The 14,638-nt window shown below is 42.1% G+C and overlaps 1 protein-coding gene across 4 annotated transcripts; it reads right to left on the bottom strand.

Annotated features, from left to right (window-relative positions):
* Positions 1-641: 641 nt before the first annotated feature.
* Positions 642-11,986, bottom strand: lhfpl4b (LHFPL tetraspan subfamily member 4b). 4 transcript variants are annotated; one of them, XM_045695211.1, is made up of 6 exons: positions 11,711-11,986; positions 7,249-7,472; positions 5,812-6,016; positions 4,973-5,200; positions 3,126-3,195; positions 642-1,247 (listed from the first exon to the last, which is right to left on the bottom strand). In XM_045695211.1, exons 2-5 carry the CDS (start codon positions 7,465-7,467, stop codon positions 3,170-3,172), a joined length of 678 nt encoding a protein of 225 aa, XP_045551167.1. In that variant the 5' UTR covers positions 7,468-7,472; positions 11,711-11,986; the 3' UTR covers positions 642-1,247; positions 3,126-3,169.
* Positions 11,987-14,638: the final 2,652 nt, after the last annotated feature.

Here is a 14,638-nt window from a genome sequence, read left to right as displayed (position 1 = left end):
ACTGCCCATGCAAAACACACTGTATACTGGATAACACAGTACTGTACTGCCCATGAAAAACACACGGTATACTGGATAACACAGTACTGTACTGCCCATGAAAAACACACTGTATACTGGATAACATAGTACTGTACTGCCCATGAAAAACACACGGTATACTGGATAACACAGTACTGTACTGCCCATGAAAAACACACTGTATACTGGATAACACAGTACTGTACTGCCCATGAAAAACACACTGTATACTGGATAACACAGTACTGTACTGCCCATGAAAAACACACTGTATACTGGATGTGCAACTTACAGCTCCACACCCCACCTACCCCCAGCCCTTCACTCCTTTGTATATTTGTTTTTGTCATGATTTAGTATGTTTGTGAAGACAAACAGTGTTTACCGTTTGTTGTTGTCGCTTAGTCAATAGGTGCAGTTAAAAACCTTGTACAAAAATACATATCTGGTGCACTATATTTTCGCAAAAGTGGATCACAGTAATGAAATTTGATGTGAAAACATGATTTCTCTGTCTGTTGCGTTTCGAGATGGAATATGTTTGAATATTGTGTTGTAGAGTGAGTGTTGCCTTCTTATCCCAGGCAGTACAGGCAATACACAATACACAAACAAAGAAATACAGTATCTCACATATTTACTGGAAATGGCACTACATTTAAACATGCACACAATAACAGAATTTGACAAATTACTCAATATCAGGCTCAGTATAAACACAAAGGCATTTAATACAAAAAAATATATATTTACACCGATAAAAAAAAAAGAAGGGTATACTATTCTATAAAGTTAAGACAAAAAAAACTCTACAAGAAATGCTTTTCACAAGCATCCTCATCACATCTAGCCTCCCTCAGGCGGGGATATGGAAATAAGGCTAAAATATTCTCTCATATTAAAGGGGACAAACAACATTAAAAACATGATTCCTACAAGCCTACAAGACACTGTCCCTCAAACACTGAACATTGAGAAATATATCTGTATATTATCCGTCATAAATGAACTGTAACATCACTAATGTCCAATATCTCGGTGTGTCACCATCTTCCCTCCTCCGTAGTCCAGCACCAGTAGCCTCTCAACGGTTTAAAACATCCAGGAGATTGTCCTCACTGCTGCAGGTCTACTGTTGCCAGGTGACCGTTTCCATGCAGGGACATTATGTAACCAGGATATGCATGGTGATGTAATACCAAGGGGGAGGAGTCAGAGGGTTCTTCCTCTAGCGTGTTTATTGACCCAATGAAGATGGATAGAGGAGGACATCATGGGAGGAAAGAGAGAAAATGAAGACGGGAGGAAACAAGGGGAAGGTTCCAGAAGAGAACAGGAAAGACAACACAGCGTAGTAAGGACCCAAAGAGCGAGGGACATGAAAATAATGAGAGAGAGGGAGGAAACAGCGAGGGACATTAAAATAATGAGAGAGAGGGAGGAAAGAGTGAGGGACATGAAAATAATGAGAGAGAGGGAGGAAACAGCGAGGGACATTAAAATAATGAGAGAGAGAGGAAAGAGTGAGGGACATGAAAATAATGAGAGAGAGGGAGGAAACAGCGAGGGACATGAAAATAATGAGAGAGAGAGGAAAGTGAGAGGCATGAAAATAATGAGAGAGAGAGAGGAAAGAGTGAGGGACATGAAAATAATGAGAGAGGGAGGAAAGAGTGAGGGACATTAAAATAATGAGAGAGGGAGGAAACAGCGAGGGACATTAAAATAATGAGAGAGAGAGGAAAGAGTGAGGGACATGAAAATAATGAGAGAGAGGGAGGAAACAGCGAGGGACATGAAAATAATGAGAGAGGGGAAAGAGTGAGGGACATGAAAAGAATGAGAGAGAGAGAGGAAAGAGTGAGGGACATTAAAATAATGAGAGAGAGGGAGGAAAGAGTGAGGGACATGAAAATAATGAGAGAGAGGGAGGAAACAGCGAGGGACATGAAAATAATGAGAGAGGGGAAAGAGTGAGGGACATGAAAATAATGAGAGAGAGGAAAGAGTGAGGGACATGAAAATAATGAGAGAGAGAGAGGAAAGAGTGAGGGACATTAAAATAATGAGAGAGAGGGAGGAAAGAGTGAGGGACATGAAAATAATGAGAGAGAGGGAGGAAAGAGTGAGGGACATTAAAATAATGAGAGAGAGAGGAAAGAGTGAGGGACATTAAAATAATGAGAGAGAGAGGAAACAGCGAGGGACATGAAATAATGAGAGAGAGAGGAAAGAGTGAGGGACATGAAAATAATGAGAGAGGGGAAAGAGTGAGGGACATTAAAATAATGAGAGAGAGAGGAAAGAGTGAGGGACATTAAAATAATGAGAGAGAGAGGAAACAGCGAGGGACATGAAAATAATGAGAGAGGGAGGAAACAGCGAGGGACATTAAAATAATGAGAGAGAGAGGAAAGAGTGAGGGACATGAAAATAATGAGAGAGAGAGGAAAGAGTGAGGGACATGAAAATAATGAGAGAGGGGAAAGAGTGAGGGACATTAAAATAATGAGAGAGAGAGAGGAAAGAGTGAGGGACATTAAAATAATGAGAGAGAGGGAGGAAAGAGTGAGGGACATTAAAATAATGAGAGAGAGGGAGGAAAGAGTGAGGGACATTAAAATAATGAGAGAGAGAGGAAAGAGTGAGGGACATTAAAATAATGAGAGAGGGAGGAAAGAGTGAGGGACATTAAAATAATGAGAGAGAGAGGAAAGTGTGAGGGACATTAAAATAATGAGAGAGAGGGAGGAAAGTGAGGGACATGAAAATAATGAGGGGATAGATAGAAATACGGGGGGAGTTAGAGAGAGAGAGGAAAGAGTGAGGGACATGAAAATAATGAGGGGATAGATAGAAATACGGGGGGAGTTAGAGAGAGAGAGGAAAGAGTGAGGGACATGAAAATAATGAGGGGATAGATAGAAATACGGGGGGAGTTAGAGAGAGAGAGAGGAAAGAGTGAGTCAAGTAATTACATTTTCATAAAATTACCCCAAATTCAATATCCAAACAACTTCAAATGTAGAAAACCAAATAAAAATCTGAGCAGACTGGAGGGCTATCTTATCGGACACATATCGTAAGTGACTGAGAAGCCTCACCTATATATATATATATATAAAACACAGAATGGGGACCAGCCAGTCTATGCAGACAGCAGAAACCCAGTCACTGTAGAGGGAAGACAAGAAACACAAGGGTTGTTAAAGTCTGAAGGGACAGATGTCTGTTCTTTACCATTAGTAACCAACATTAGACAAGAGGGTTGTTACAGTCTGAAGGGACAGATGTCTGTTCTTTACCATTAGTAACCAACATTAGACAAGAGGGTTGTTACAGTCTGAAGGTGTCACAACATCGACGGAAGGTGGCGCCCCTCCTCGCCCGGGCGGCGCTCTGCGATCGTCGTCGCCGGCCAAGTAGCTGCCACCGATCCTCTTTTACTTTCTGTCGGTCAGGTCTAGTTTAGTTGGAACCTGTTCAGTATTAGTTCATTAGTGGGGGAAGGTATTTAGTCGTTCTGTGTAGGTTGTGCTGTGTGAGTGATTATTTGTTGTCAGGTGTTTTGTTCAGAGGTACAGGTGTTTTGTTCAGAGGTACAGGTGTTTTGTTCAGAGGTACAGGTGTTTTTTTTTACCTCTGCCTGTGGGTTTTGGTGCAGCGTGTTTGTGGGCTGCGTCCCTAAGCTGCGTGCGGGCTGTTTGTTTGGGCGTTTGTTTTGCCTTGCCCTGCCTTATCTGTTTTCTTGGCAACGTGTGGATAATTATTAAAGTTATGTGTGTTCACGGACTTGTGTCTGCTGCGCCTGACTTCGACCCTCCTGCTTCCTTGTGCACACTGACAGAAGGGACAGATGTTCTGTTCTTTATCATTAGCAACCGACATTAGATAATGCGTAGCCTAGGCTACTACGCGAGTGAAGAGCAAAATAATTCATTACTCGGCTACGTAACATGCTAGAAACATTTTCTGATCAGTTTGGTGGACAAAGCTCCACGGTGAATGAAGGAAGTTTCTGATGAATGTCATCCTCAGTTTTCTCCTATCACAGTCATTAAACACTGAAACTGTTTTAAAGTCACCATTGGCCTCATGGTGAAATCCTTGAGCAGTTTCCTTCCTCTCCCGCAACTGAGTTAGGAAGGACGCCTGTATCTCTGTAGTGACTGGGTGTAGTGATACACCATCCAAAGTGTAATTAATAACTTCACCATGCTCAAAGATGGCTGCTTTTTTTTTTATTTGTACCCATCTACCAATAGGTGCCCTCCTTTGTGAGACTTTGGAAAACCTACCTGGTCTTTGTGGTTGAATCTGTGTTTGAAATTCACTGCTCGACTGAGAGACCTTACAGATAACTGTATGTTTGGGGGTCATTCAAAAATCTTGTTAAACACTATTATTGCACGCAGAGTTCATGCAACATATTGTTAGGCACATTTTTACTCCTGAACTTAGTTAGGCTTGCCAATACTTACTGACTCAAGACATTTCAGCTTTTCATTTCAATTAATTTGTAAAAATGTCTTAAAAACATAAATCCACTTTGACGTTATGCGGTATTGTGTTTAGGCCAGTGACACAACATGTAAATCCATTTTAAATTCAGGCTGTAACAACAACAACAAACTGTGGAGATGTGATGTGTGTGATGTGTTTGACTACAAATGCTATCCTCACCGTCCTTGCTATCGGGACATATGAGTAGAATTTTTTAATTTTACATTTTTATTTTATTTCACCTTTATTTAACCAGGTAGGCTAGTTGAGAACAAGTTCTCATTTACAATTGCGACCTGGCCAAGATAAAGCAAAGCAGTGTGACAAAAACAACAACACAGAGTTACACATGGAGTAAAACAAGCGTACGGTCAATAACAATAACAGGAATAAGAGGATATGTTACACAAGGCATTATGGATATTGTAGTATATTGTGCTATTCTCACCATCCTTGGTGTCCTCTGGAAGCAGAGCGTCCTGTCGGTTGCCCAGTACAAAGGCCAGAGTGGCCAGGATGGCAGCATCCAAGACCCCCAACAGGGCCAGGACAAAGGCCCAGTGCACAGAGCAGTTTCCAGAGGAGAAACTGGTCACCCCATCACCACACAGGTCCCGCATGTCCGCACAATCCCACGAGTCAGGGAACAGCACGCAGGCAAGAGCCAGGCAGAACCCTTAGAGAGGATGAAAAACACAGTGTAGTCAGGATCCAGGCTAGAGACAGGCAGAACCCTTAGAGAGGATGAAAAACACAGTGTAGTCAGGATCCAGGCTAGAGCCAGGCAGAACCCTTAGAGAGGACGAAAAACACAGTGTAGTCAGGATCCAGGCTAGAGACAGGCAGAACCCTTAGAGAGGATGAAAAACACAGTGTAGTCAGGATCCAGGCTAGAGCCAGGCAGAACCCTTAGAGGATGAAAAACACAGTGTAGTCAGGATCCAGGCTAGAGCCAGGCAGGACCCTTAGAGAGGATGAAAAACACAGTGTAGTCAGGATCCAGGCTAGAGCCAGGCAGGACCCTTAGAGAGGATGAAAAACACAGTGTAGTCAGGATCCAGGCTATAGCCGGGCAGAAACATGCACAGAAATAGAATATAACTTTATAATCCTTTTCCAGAAAGGAAATATGTATTTAAAATTGCCATATAATAATTACACACCATAATACAACACATGGTAGTCAAAAATCAGGATTTTGTTCAGCTGTTTAAAGGGCGAATCTCAAGGTCAATCTCAAGGTCAATCTCAAGGTCATTGTCTTTATAGAGATATAATGTTGTGTACCTGCAGTAAGCTGCAGCCAAGCACAGATTTTGTAGACGGTGGCGGCGTTGCAGAATCTGAAGAGCGAGAGGCAGCCGACGCTGCTCCAGACCATGGTCAGGGACATGCAAACCAGCACAGCAGGGGACTGGAAGGCTGGGAGAGGGGTCAGAGTGCTCAGGGAGCCACGACACTCTGGGACCGGCCAGTCAGACTCCACACACACCTACAAACACAGTGGCAAACATCAGGGTTGGGTGCTACTGTAACACTTTAGTTAAAGTATGCTTTATTACCTGTTAAACGCAGAGATAAGAGTCTTAAAGGGATAGCGCGACATTTACATTTAAAAACAGACATATGAGTCTTAAAGGGATAGCACGACATTTACATTTAAAAACAGACGTATGAGTCTTAAAGGGATAGCACGACATTTACATTTAAAAACAGACGTATGAGTCTTAAAGGGATAGCGAGACATTTACAGTTAAAAGCAGATGTAAAAGTCTTAAAGGGATAGCGAGACATTTACAGTTAAAAGCAGACGTAAGAGTCTTAAAGGGATAGCGCAACATTTACAGTTAAAAGCAGACGTATGAGTCTTAAAGGGATAGCGCGACATTTACAGTTAAAAGCAGACGCATGAGTCTTAAAGGGATAGCGCGACATTTACAGTTAAAAGCAGACGTATGAGTCTTAAAGGGATAGCGCGACATTTACAGTTAAAAGCAGACGTATGAGTCTTAAAGGGATAGCGCGACATTTACAGTTAAAAGCAGACATATGAGTCTTAAAGGGATAGTGCGACATTTACAGTTAAAAGCAGACGTATGAGTCTTAAAGGGATAGCGCGACATTTACAGTTAAAAGGAGACGTATGAGTCTTAAAGGGATAGCGCGACATTTACAGTTAAAAGGAGACGTATGAGTCTTAAAGGGATAGCGCGACATTTACAGTTAAAAGGAGACGTAAGAGTCTTAAAGGGATAGCGCGACATTTACAGTTAAAAGCAGACCTATGAGTCTTAAAGGGATAGCGCGACATTTACAGTTAAAAGCAGACGTATGTGTCTTAAAGGGATAGCGCGACATTTACAGTTAAAAGCAGATATGTGTCTTAAATGGATAGTGCAACATTTTGACAATGAAGCCCTTTTTTTACCTACCCTGAATCAGATTAATTCATGGATACCATTTTTATGTCTCTGCCAGCAGTTTGAAGGAAGTTTAAGGAAGTCTCCGCATCCATTGCTAACTAGCGTTAGCGTAATGACTGGAAGTCTACAGGAACTTTCCCTTTAATGTCGTATTATAGGGCTTTTAATACTGTATGTCTCTATGTAAGACACTTTCAACTGATAAAAAAAAAATGGCTTGTTGTTTAGTCAGGACCATAGTCAAGTTGAACTCACTTCCTCAGTTGAGGACTTAAAACCTTTTTAAATGAGACACACCTACCTCGAACAGTCCCAGGGTGCCTGTCTTTGGCACGGGGCCCCCTCCCTGGTAGTGAACCTCTCTGGTGCCCACCCAGGAGGGCTGTATTAGGATGACAACCTCGATGATGGCGAAGCAGAGGGTGCACACAGCCCAGAGGACGCCCACCGCCCGGGCGCTACGGATAAACTCTGTCTGGTAGAGACGAGCTACCTCAGCGGTGTGGGGGGTCATCGCCATAAGTACTGAGGGGGAGAACGGGATGGTTGAGAAGTGGGGTCAGGGAAGAGATAACAATATCAACAACAGTAATAACAACAACAAAAATAGGAACAACAGTAATAACAACAACAACAATATCAACAACAGTAATAACAACAACAACAATAACAACAACAACAATATCAACAACAGTAAGAACAGCAACAACAATAACAACAACAACAATATCAACAACAGTAAGAACAACAACAAAAATAGGAACAACAGTAAGAACAACAACAACAATATCAAGAACAGTAATAACAACAACAACAATAACAACAACAACAATATCAACAACAGTAAGAACAGCAACAACAATAACAACAACAACAATATCAACAACAGTAATAACAACAACAACAGTAAGAACAACAACAATATCAACAACAGTAAGAACAACAACAACAATAGCAACAACAACAATATCAACAACAGTAAGAACAACAACAAAAATAGGAACAACAGTAAGAACAACAACAACAATATCAAGAACAGTAATAACAACAACAACAATAGCAACAATAACAATATCAACAATATGGCAGGGAAATTTAAATTAGTTCATTCCATAGTATCCAGTGCCTTCAGAAAGTTTTCACACCCCTCGACTTATTCCACATTTTGTTGTGTTACAGCCTGAATTCAAAATGGATTAATATATATTTTTTTTACCCATCTACACACAATACCTCATATTGACAATGTGAAAACATGTCTTTGTAGAACTTTGTAGAATCACCTTTGGCAGCGATTACAGGCTTTCTGGGTAAGTGTCTAAGAGTTTTCCACACCTGGATTGTGCAACATTTGCCCATTATTATTTTCAAAATTCTTAAATCTCTGTCAAATTGGTTGTTGATCATCGCTAGACAACCATTTTCAGGTCTTGCCATAGTTTTCAAGCCGATAAAAAGTCAAAACATTCACTGTCTTCTTGGTAAGAAACTCCAGTGTAGATTTGGACTTGTGTTTTAGGTTATTGTCCTGCTGAAAGGTGAATTCATCTCCCAGTGTCTGGTGAAAAGCAGACTGAACCAGGTTTTACTCTAGGATTTTGCCTGTGCTTAGCTCCATTCCATTTCATTTTTATCCTGAAAAACTCCTCAGTCCTTAGCGATTACAAGAATACCCATAACATGATGCACTATGCTTGAAAATAAAGAGAGTGGTACTCAGTAATGTGTTGTAATGGATTTGCCCCAAACATAACACTTTGTATTCTGGACAAAAAGTGAATTGCTTTGCCACATTATTTTTGCAGTATTACTTTAGTGCCTTGTTACAAACAGGATGTATGTTTTGGAATATTGTTATTTTGCACAGGCTTCCTTCTTTTGTCAATTAGGTTAGTATTGTGGATTAACTATAATGTTGTTGATCCATTCTCAGTTTTCTCCTATCACAGCCATTCAACAAAACAAATCTCTGAAGCTGGAGACTCTTACCTCCCTCACTAGCTTTAAGCACCAGCTGTCAGAGCAGCTCACAGATCACTGCACCTGTACATAGCTCATCTGTAAATAGCCCATCCAATCTACCTCATCCCCATACTGTATTTATTTATTTATCTTTCTCCTTTGCACCCCAGTATCTCAACTTGCACATCATCTTCTGCTCATCCTACCATTCCAGTGTTTAATTGCTATATTGTAATTACTTCGCCACCATGGCCTATTTATTCCCTTATCTCTCTTATCATACCTCATTTGCACATGCTGTATATAGATTTTCTACTGTATTATTGATTGTATGTTTGTTTATTCCATGTGTAACTCTGTGTTGTTGTATGTGTTGAACTGCTTTGCTTTATCTTGGCCAGGTCGCAGTTGCAAATGAGAACTTGTTCTCAACTAGCCTGCCTGGTTAAATAAAGGTGAAATAAAATAAAAATAAAAAACAGCCATTCAACTCCATAACTGTTTTAAAGTCACCATTGGCCTCATGGTAAAATCCCTGAGTGGTTTCCTTCCTCTCCGGCAACTGAGTTAGGAAGAACGCCTGTATCTTTGTAGTGACTGTGTGTATTGATACACCATCCAAAGTGTAATGAATAACTTCACCATGCTCAAAGGGATATTCAATGTCTGCTTTTTCTTTATTTTCATCTACCAATAGGTGCCCTTTGAGAGGCATTAGAAAATCTCCTTTTGTGGTTGAATCTGTGTTTGAAATTCACTGCTCGACTGAGGGACCTTACAGATAATTGTATGTGTGGGGTACAGAGATGAGGTAGTCATAATTTTTTTTATATCAAACACTGTTATTGAACACAGAGTGAGGCCATGCAAGTTATTATGTGACTTGTTAAGCACATTTTTATTTTACTTATTTAGACTTATTTACTTTATTATGTTCCCCTAACCCTACCACCCCTCCCCTAATTAGAGTAAACTAACGGACACCAACACTTAGGCTTCTACTTCCTGGTTATACAGTGCATTCTGAAAGTATTCAGACCCCTTGACCTTTTCCATATTTTGTTACAGCCTTATTGTAAAATGTATTACAAAAACTGTTTCTAAATCAATCTACACACGATACCCCATAATGACATCACAATACCCCATAATGACATCACAATACCCCATAATGACATCACGATACCCCATAATGACATCACGATACCCCATAATGACATCACAATACCCCATAATGACATCACGATACCCCATAATGACATCACGATACCCCATAATGACATCACAATACCCCATAATGACATCACGATACCCCATAATGACAAAGCAAAAACATGTTTTTTCGAAAATGTTTGCAAAAATTTACTCAAAAATAAAACAAACATTTAACATCACATTTACAGTACATACTATATACATTTTACAGACAATGTGTTTTCCAATATTTATCTTTTGTTTGTTTTTAATCCCAACCTTGAGCTACCATCAACCTCTCCCATCTATCTCTGAAGACCATCCAGTTTGATATCTATTTGTCATATATTTATTAACTGCGCTGTTTTACAAAAGTTTGAACCTATATGCGTTTTACAGGCACAGTATATTTTACATTCGTTTTTTTGTTTCTTGTTGTTATTAGTCTCAACCTTCAGCTCCATTCAACTCCTCCCGTCTATCTCTTAACACCATCCATATTGGATTTCTATTTGCCATATATTTTTCAACTGTGCTGTGATGTTTCACCAAAAGCTCTGAACCTTTCAATTCTCATAGTTTCTACAGATTGTAAATTAAAGATAAAGATTTTTGCTGCAATTATTATTATATTATTGATCAATTGATAATGACTTTTCAAATCACCAAGCAGTGTTATTTGCAGAGTTAACTCCAGGTAAATGTTGCCATAACAAAGGAGTTGAGTACTTATTGACAAGACATTTCAGTTTTTAATTCATTTGTAAACATTTCGAAAAAAACCTAATTCCATTTTGACATTATGGGGTATTGTGTGTAGGCCAGTGACACAAAAAAAAAAATCTAAATCGAAGCAATTTTAAATTCAAGATCGAACAACAAAATGTGGAAATAGTCAAAGGGTCTGAATACTTTCCGAAGGTTCTGTATGTATCTGATATATATATATATATATATATATATATATATATATATAAAACAATGTACAGAGAGAGACAGACAGACAGTACTTAAATCATAGAGACAGACAGACAGTACAGAGACAGACAGACAGTACAGAGACAGACAGACAGTACAGAGACAGACAGACAGTACAGTACAGAGACAGACATACAGTACAGAGACAGACATACAGTACTTAAATCATAGAGACAGACAGACAGTACAGAGACAGACAGACAGTACAGAGACAGACAGACAGACAGTACTTAAATCACAGAGACAGACAGACAGTACAGAGATAGACAGACAGTACAGAGACAGACAGACAGTACAGAGACAGACAGACAGACAGTACTTAAATCACAGAGACAGACAGACAGTACAGAGACAGACAGACAGTACAGAGACAGACACACAGTAATGAATCATAAAGAGAGAGACAGACAGATAGACCACAGTGGTGTATGAAGGGTACTACACAAAGATACACTGAGGATTTATGAACGCATAATCCCATACTCAAACAATTACTTCTATCTAACGGAAAGAAAATATTAAAAGCATCTGTCAATGGTTTGAAGAAAAAAAAAGCTACGCAACGCTAAACAATATCACAGCATGAATGCAATGCAAACATATGTAAGAGTCTATAGATGGTTCTTCACCTTTCCGCTGCTAGCAGCAGACTGCTGTGGTTCTGTCCCCTTAATGTAGATCGACCAACCAGAAATCAGAACAGATGATTTAGATTAGAAATGCCGACACGATCCGGTCCCGAACGAACGAGGGAGTGATGGAGAAATAGACCATTTCAAAAGAGACTCTCTGTTTCTCTCCGTGGAATGATGGGAGGCTGGATGAACAACAACATGTACAGGCCCAAACCATCAGCATCAAGCAGGGAGATTTACCTCCGTCACAAACGGAAAGAGGAGAGCAGGGAGGGGGGCAGGGGGAGGGGGGAGAGGGGGGTTAGATACCGACAGGAAAGGAGGGAGAGCAAGAGAGGCTGAGAGAGGCAGGACAGGATGGAGGGTTGGGGAGGGAGGGAGGGAGGGAGGGAGGGAGGGAGGGAGGGAGGGAGGGAGGGAGGGAGGGAGGGAGGGAGGGAGGGAGGGGCATTGAGAGTGTGTCGCAGTGGCTCTGTTGGGGGATGGGTTTCCTCTATTACAGAATGCTGCAGCAATGAGCACTGAAGCAGAATGACCACAGAGAGACAGAGGAGAGGCAGAGAGACAGACAGAGGAGAGAGACAGAGGAGAGAGACAGAAGAGAGGCAGAGGAGAGAGACAGAGGAGAGGAGAGGAGAGGAGAGGAGAGGAGAGGAGAGGAGAGGAGAGGAGAGGAGAGGAGAGGAGAGGAGAGGAGAGGAGAGGAGAGGAGAGGAGAGAGACAGAGGAGAGAGAGAGGAGAGACAGAGGAGAGAGACAGAGGAGGGACAGAGGGAGCTAGAAGTAGAAAACATGATTTTCCCCTGTCTTCTTAGATATATAGAACCAGCAGAAAGGAAGGGAGACATTAGATTTGGAGGAAAAAAAGATGAGCGATATAGGAATGTAAATCACTGTGTTGAGAGTATAAAACACTCCTTAATTTCTTCCTTATTCTGTCCATCTTTTGGCTGCAGAACAAGAGTGGTGAACTATCCTGCGATGGATCATCGATCACACGTTGTGATGACACACACGCACTGCTGTGACCTTAGATGAGCCGGCCCTGAGGAACAGAATTCTGATTAGGATTCAGGTCTGTCCCTGGTTACCACACAAAGAGAAGGAGGACAGACTGTGCTGTCTCATCTTTATCTTGATATATGTTGTCAAAAAATGACAACCTCATCAACCTTGAACCAGCACCGTGAGTGGGTATGTGAAACGAGAGGGGGGGGTGAGATGAGAGAGGGAGAGTGTGTGTGTGTGTGTGTGTGTGTGTGTGTGTGTGTGTGTGTGTGTGTGATGAGCGACGGAGTGTGTGTGTGTGTTAAAGACTTCTACACAACCAGAGCTGGTCTCCAGTAGAACCTCAGTCTTGTTACCTGATGAGATGGAGGGAGGAGAGATGAGATGGAGGAAAGATGAGATGGAGGGAGGAGGAAGGAGAGATGAGATGATGGGAGGAGGAAGGAGAGATGAGATGGAGTGAGGAGAGATGAGATGGAGGGAGGAGAGATGAGATGGAGGGAGGAGGAAGCAGAGATGAGATGATGGGAGGAGGAAGGAGAGATGAGATGGAGTGAGGAGAGATGAGATGGAGGGAGGAGAGATGAGATGGAAGGAGGAGGAAGGAGAGATGAGATGATGGGAGGAGGAAGGAGAGATGAGATGGAGTGAGGAGAGATGAGATGGAGGGAGGAGAGATGAGATGGAGGGAGGAGGAAGCAGAGATGAGATGATGGGAGGTGGAAGGAGAGATGAGATGGAGTGAGGAGAGATGAGATGGAAGGAGGAGGAAGGAGAGATGAGATGGAGGGAGGAGAGATGAGATGGAAGGAGGAGGAAGGAGAGATGAGATGATGGGAGGAGGAAGGAGAGATGAGATGGAGTGAGGAGAGATGAGATGGAGGGAGGAGGAAGGAGGGATGAGATGGAGGGAGGAGAGATGAGATGGAGGGAGGAGGAAGGAGGGATGAGATGGAGGGAGGAGAGATGAGATGGAGGGAGGAGGAAGCAGAGATGAGATGATGGGAGGAGGAAGGAGAGATGAGATGGAGGGAGGAGAGATGAGATGGAGGGAGGAGGAAGCAGAGATGAGATGATGGGAGGAGGAAGGAGAGATGAGATGGAGTGAGGAGAGATGAGATGGAGGGAGGAGAGATGAGATGGAGGGAGGAGGAAGCAGAGATGAGATGATGGGAGGAGGAAGGAGAGATGAGATGGAGTGAGGAGAGATGAGATGGAGGGAGGAGAGATGAGATGGAGGGAGGAGAGATGAGATGGAAGGAGGAGGAAGGAGAGATGAGATGGAGGGAGGAGAGATGAGATGGAGGGAGGAGGAAGGAGGGATGAGATGGAGGGAGGAGAGATGAGATGGAAGGAGGAGGAAAGAAAGATGAAATGGAGTGAGGAGAGATGAGATGGAGGGAGGAGGAAGGAGAGATGAAATGGAGGGAGGAGGAAGGAAAGGGGGATACCTAGTCAGTAGTACAACTGAATGCATTCAACCAAAGTGTGTACTCCACATTTAACCCAACCCCTCAGAATCAGAGAGTTGGATGGCAAGATAAGCCTGATTGCCGGAGGGCACAGAGTTACATAACCACATGGAGATCGAAGGAGGGAGATGGATCAATGGTCAGCGTGTGTCACGAGGGAGGAGAGTAAATGGCATTTTCCCAGCGAAGAAGCGACTCCGGGATGCTGGCCTTCTAGGCAGAGTTCCTCTGTCCAGTGTCTGTGTTCTTTTGCCCATCTTAATCTTTTCTTTTTATTGGCCAGTCTGAGATATGGCTTTTTCTTTGCAACTCTGCCTAGAAGGCTAGCATCCTGCAGTCACCTCTTCACTGTTGACATTGAGACTGGTGTTTTGCAGGTACTATATACACTGCTCAAAAAAATAAAGGGAACACTTAAACAACACAATGTAACTTCAAGTCA

This window comes from Salmo salar, chromosome ssa15 (genome assembly GCF_905237065.1).
Source record: "Salmo salar chromosome ssa15, Ssal_v3.1, whole genome shotgun sequence".
Lineage (NCBI taxonomy): Eukaryota > Metazoa > Chordata > Actinopteri > Salmoniformes > Salmonidae > Salmo > Salmo salar.
The sequence above is the reverse complement of the archived record's forward strand: the minus strand, read 5'-3'. Positions and strand labels throughout refer to the sequence as shown.

What these genes read in the sequence shown, in the direction of transcription:
- lhfpl4b (XM_045695209.1), bottom strand. Translation starts at nt 7,467, where the DNA reads ATGGCGATGACCCCCCACACCGCTGAGGTAGCTCGTCTCTACCAGACA. An exon ending in GCACCCTGGGACTGTTCGAG is followed by an intron (nt 6,017 to 7,248) that starts GTAGGTGTGTCT and finishes CTGTGTTTGTAG; the next exon opens with GTGTGTGTGGAGTCTGACTG. An exon ending in TTGGCTGCAGCTTACTGCAG is followed by an intron (nt 5,201 to 5,811) that starts GTACACAACATT and finishes ATCCTCTCTAAG; the next exon opens with GGTTCTGCCTGGCTCTTGCC.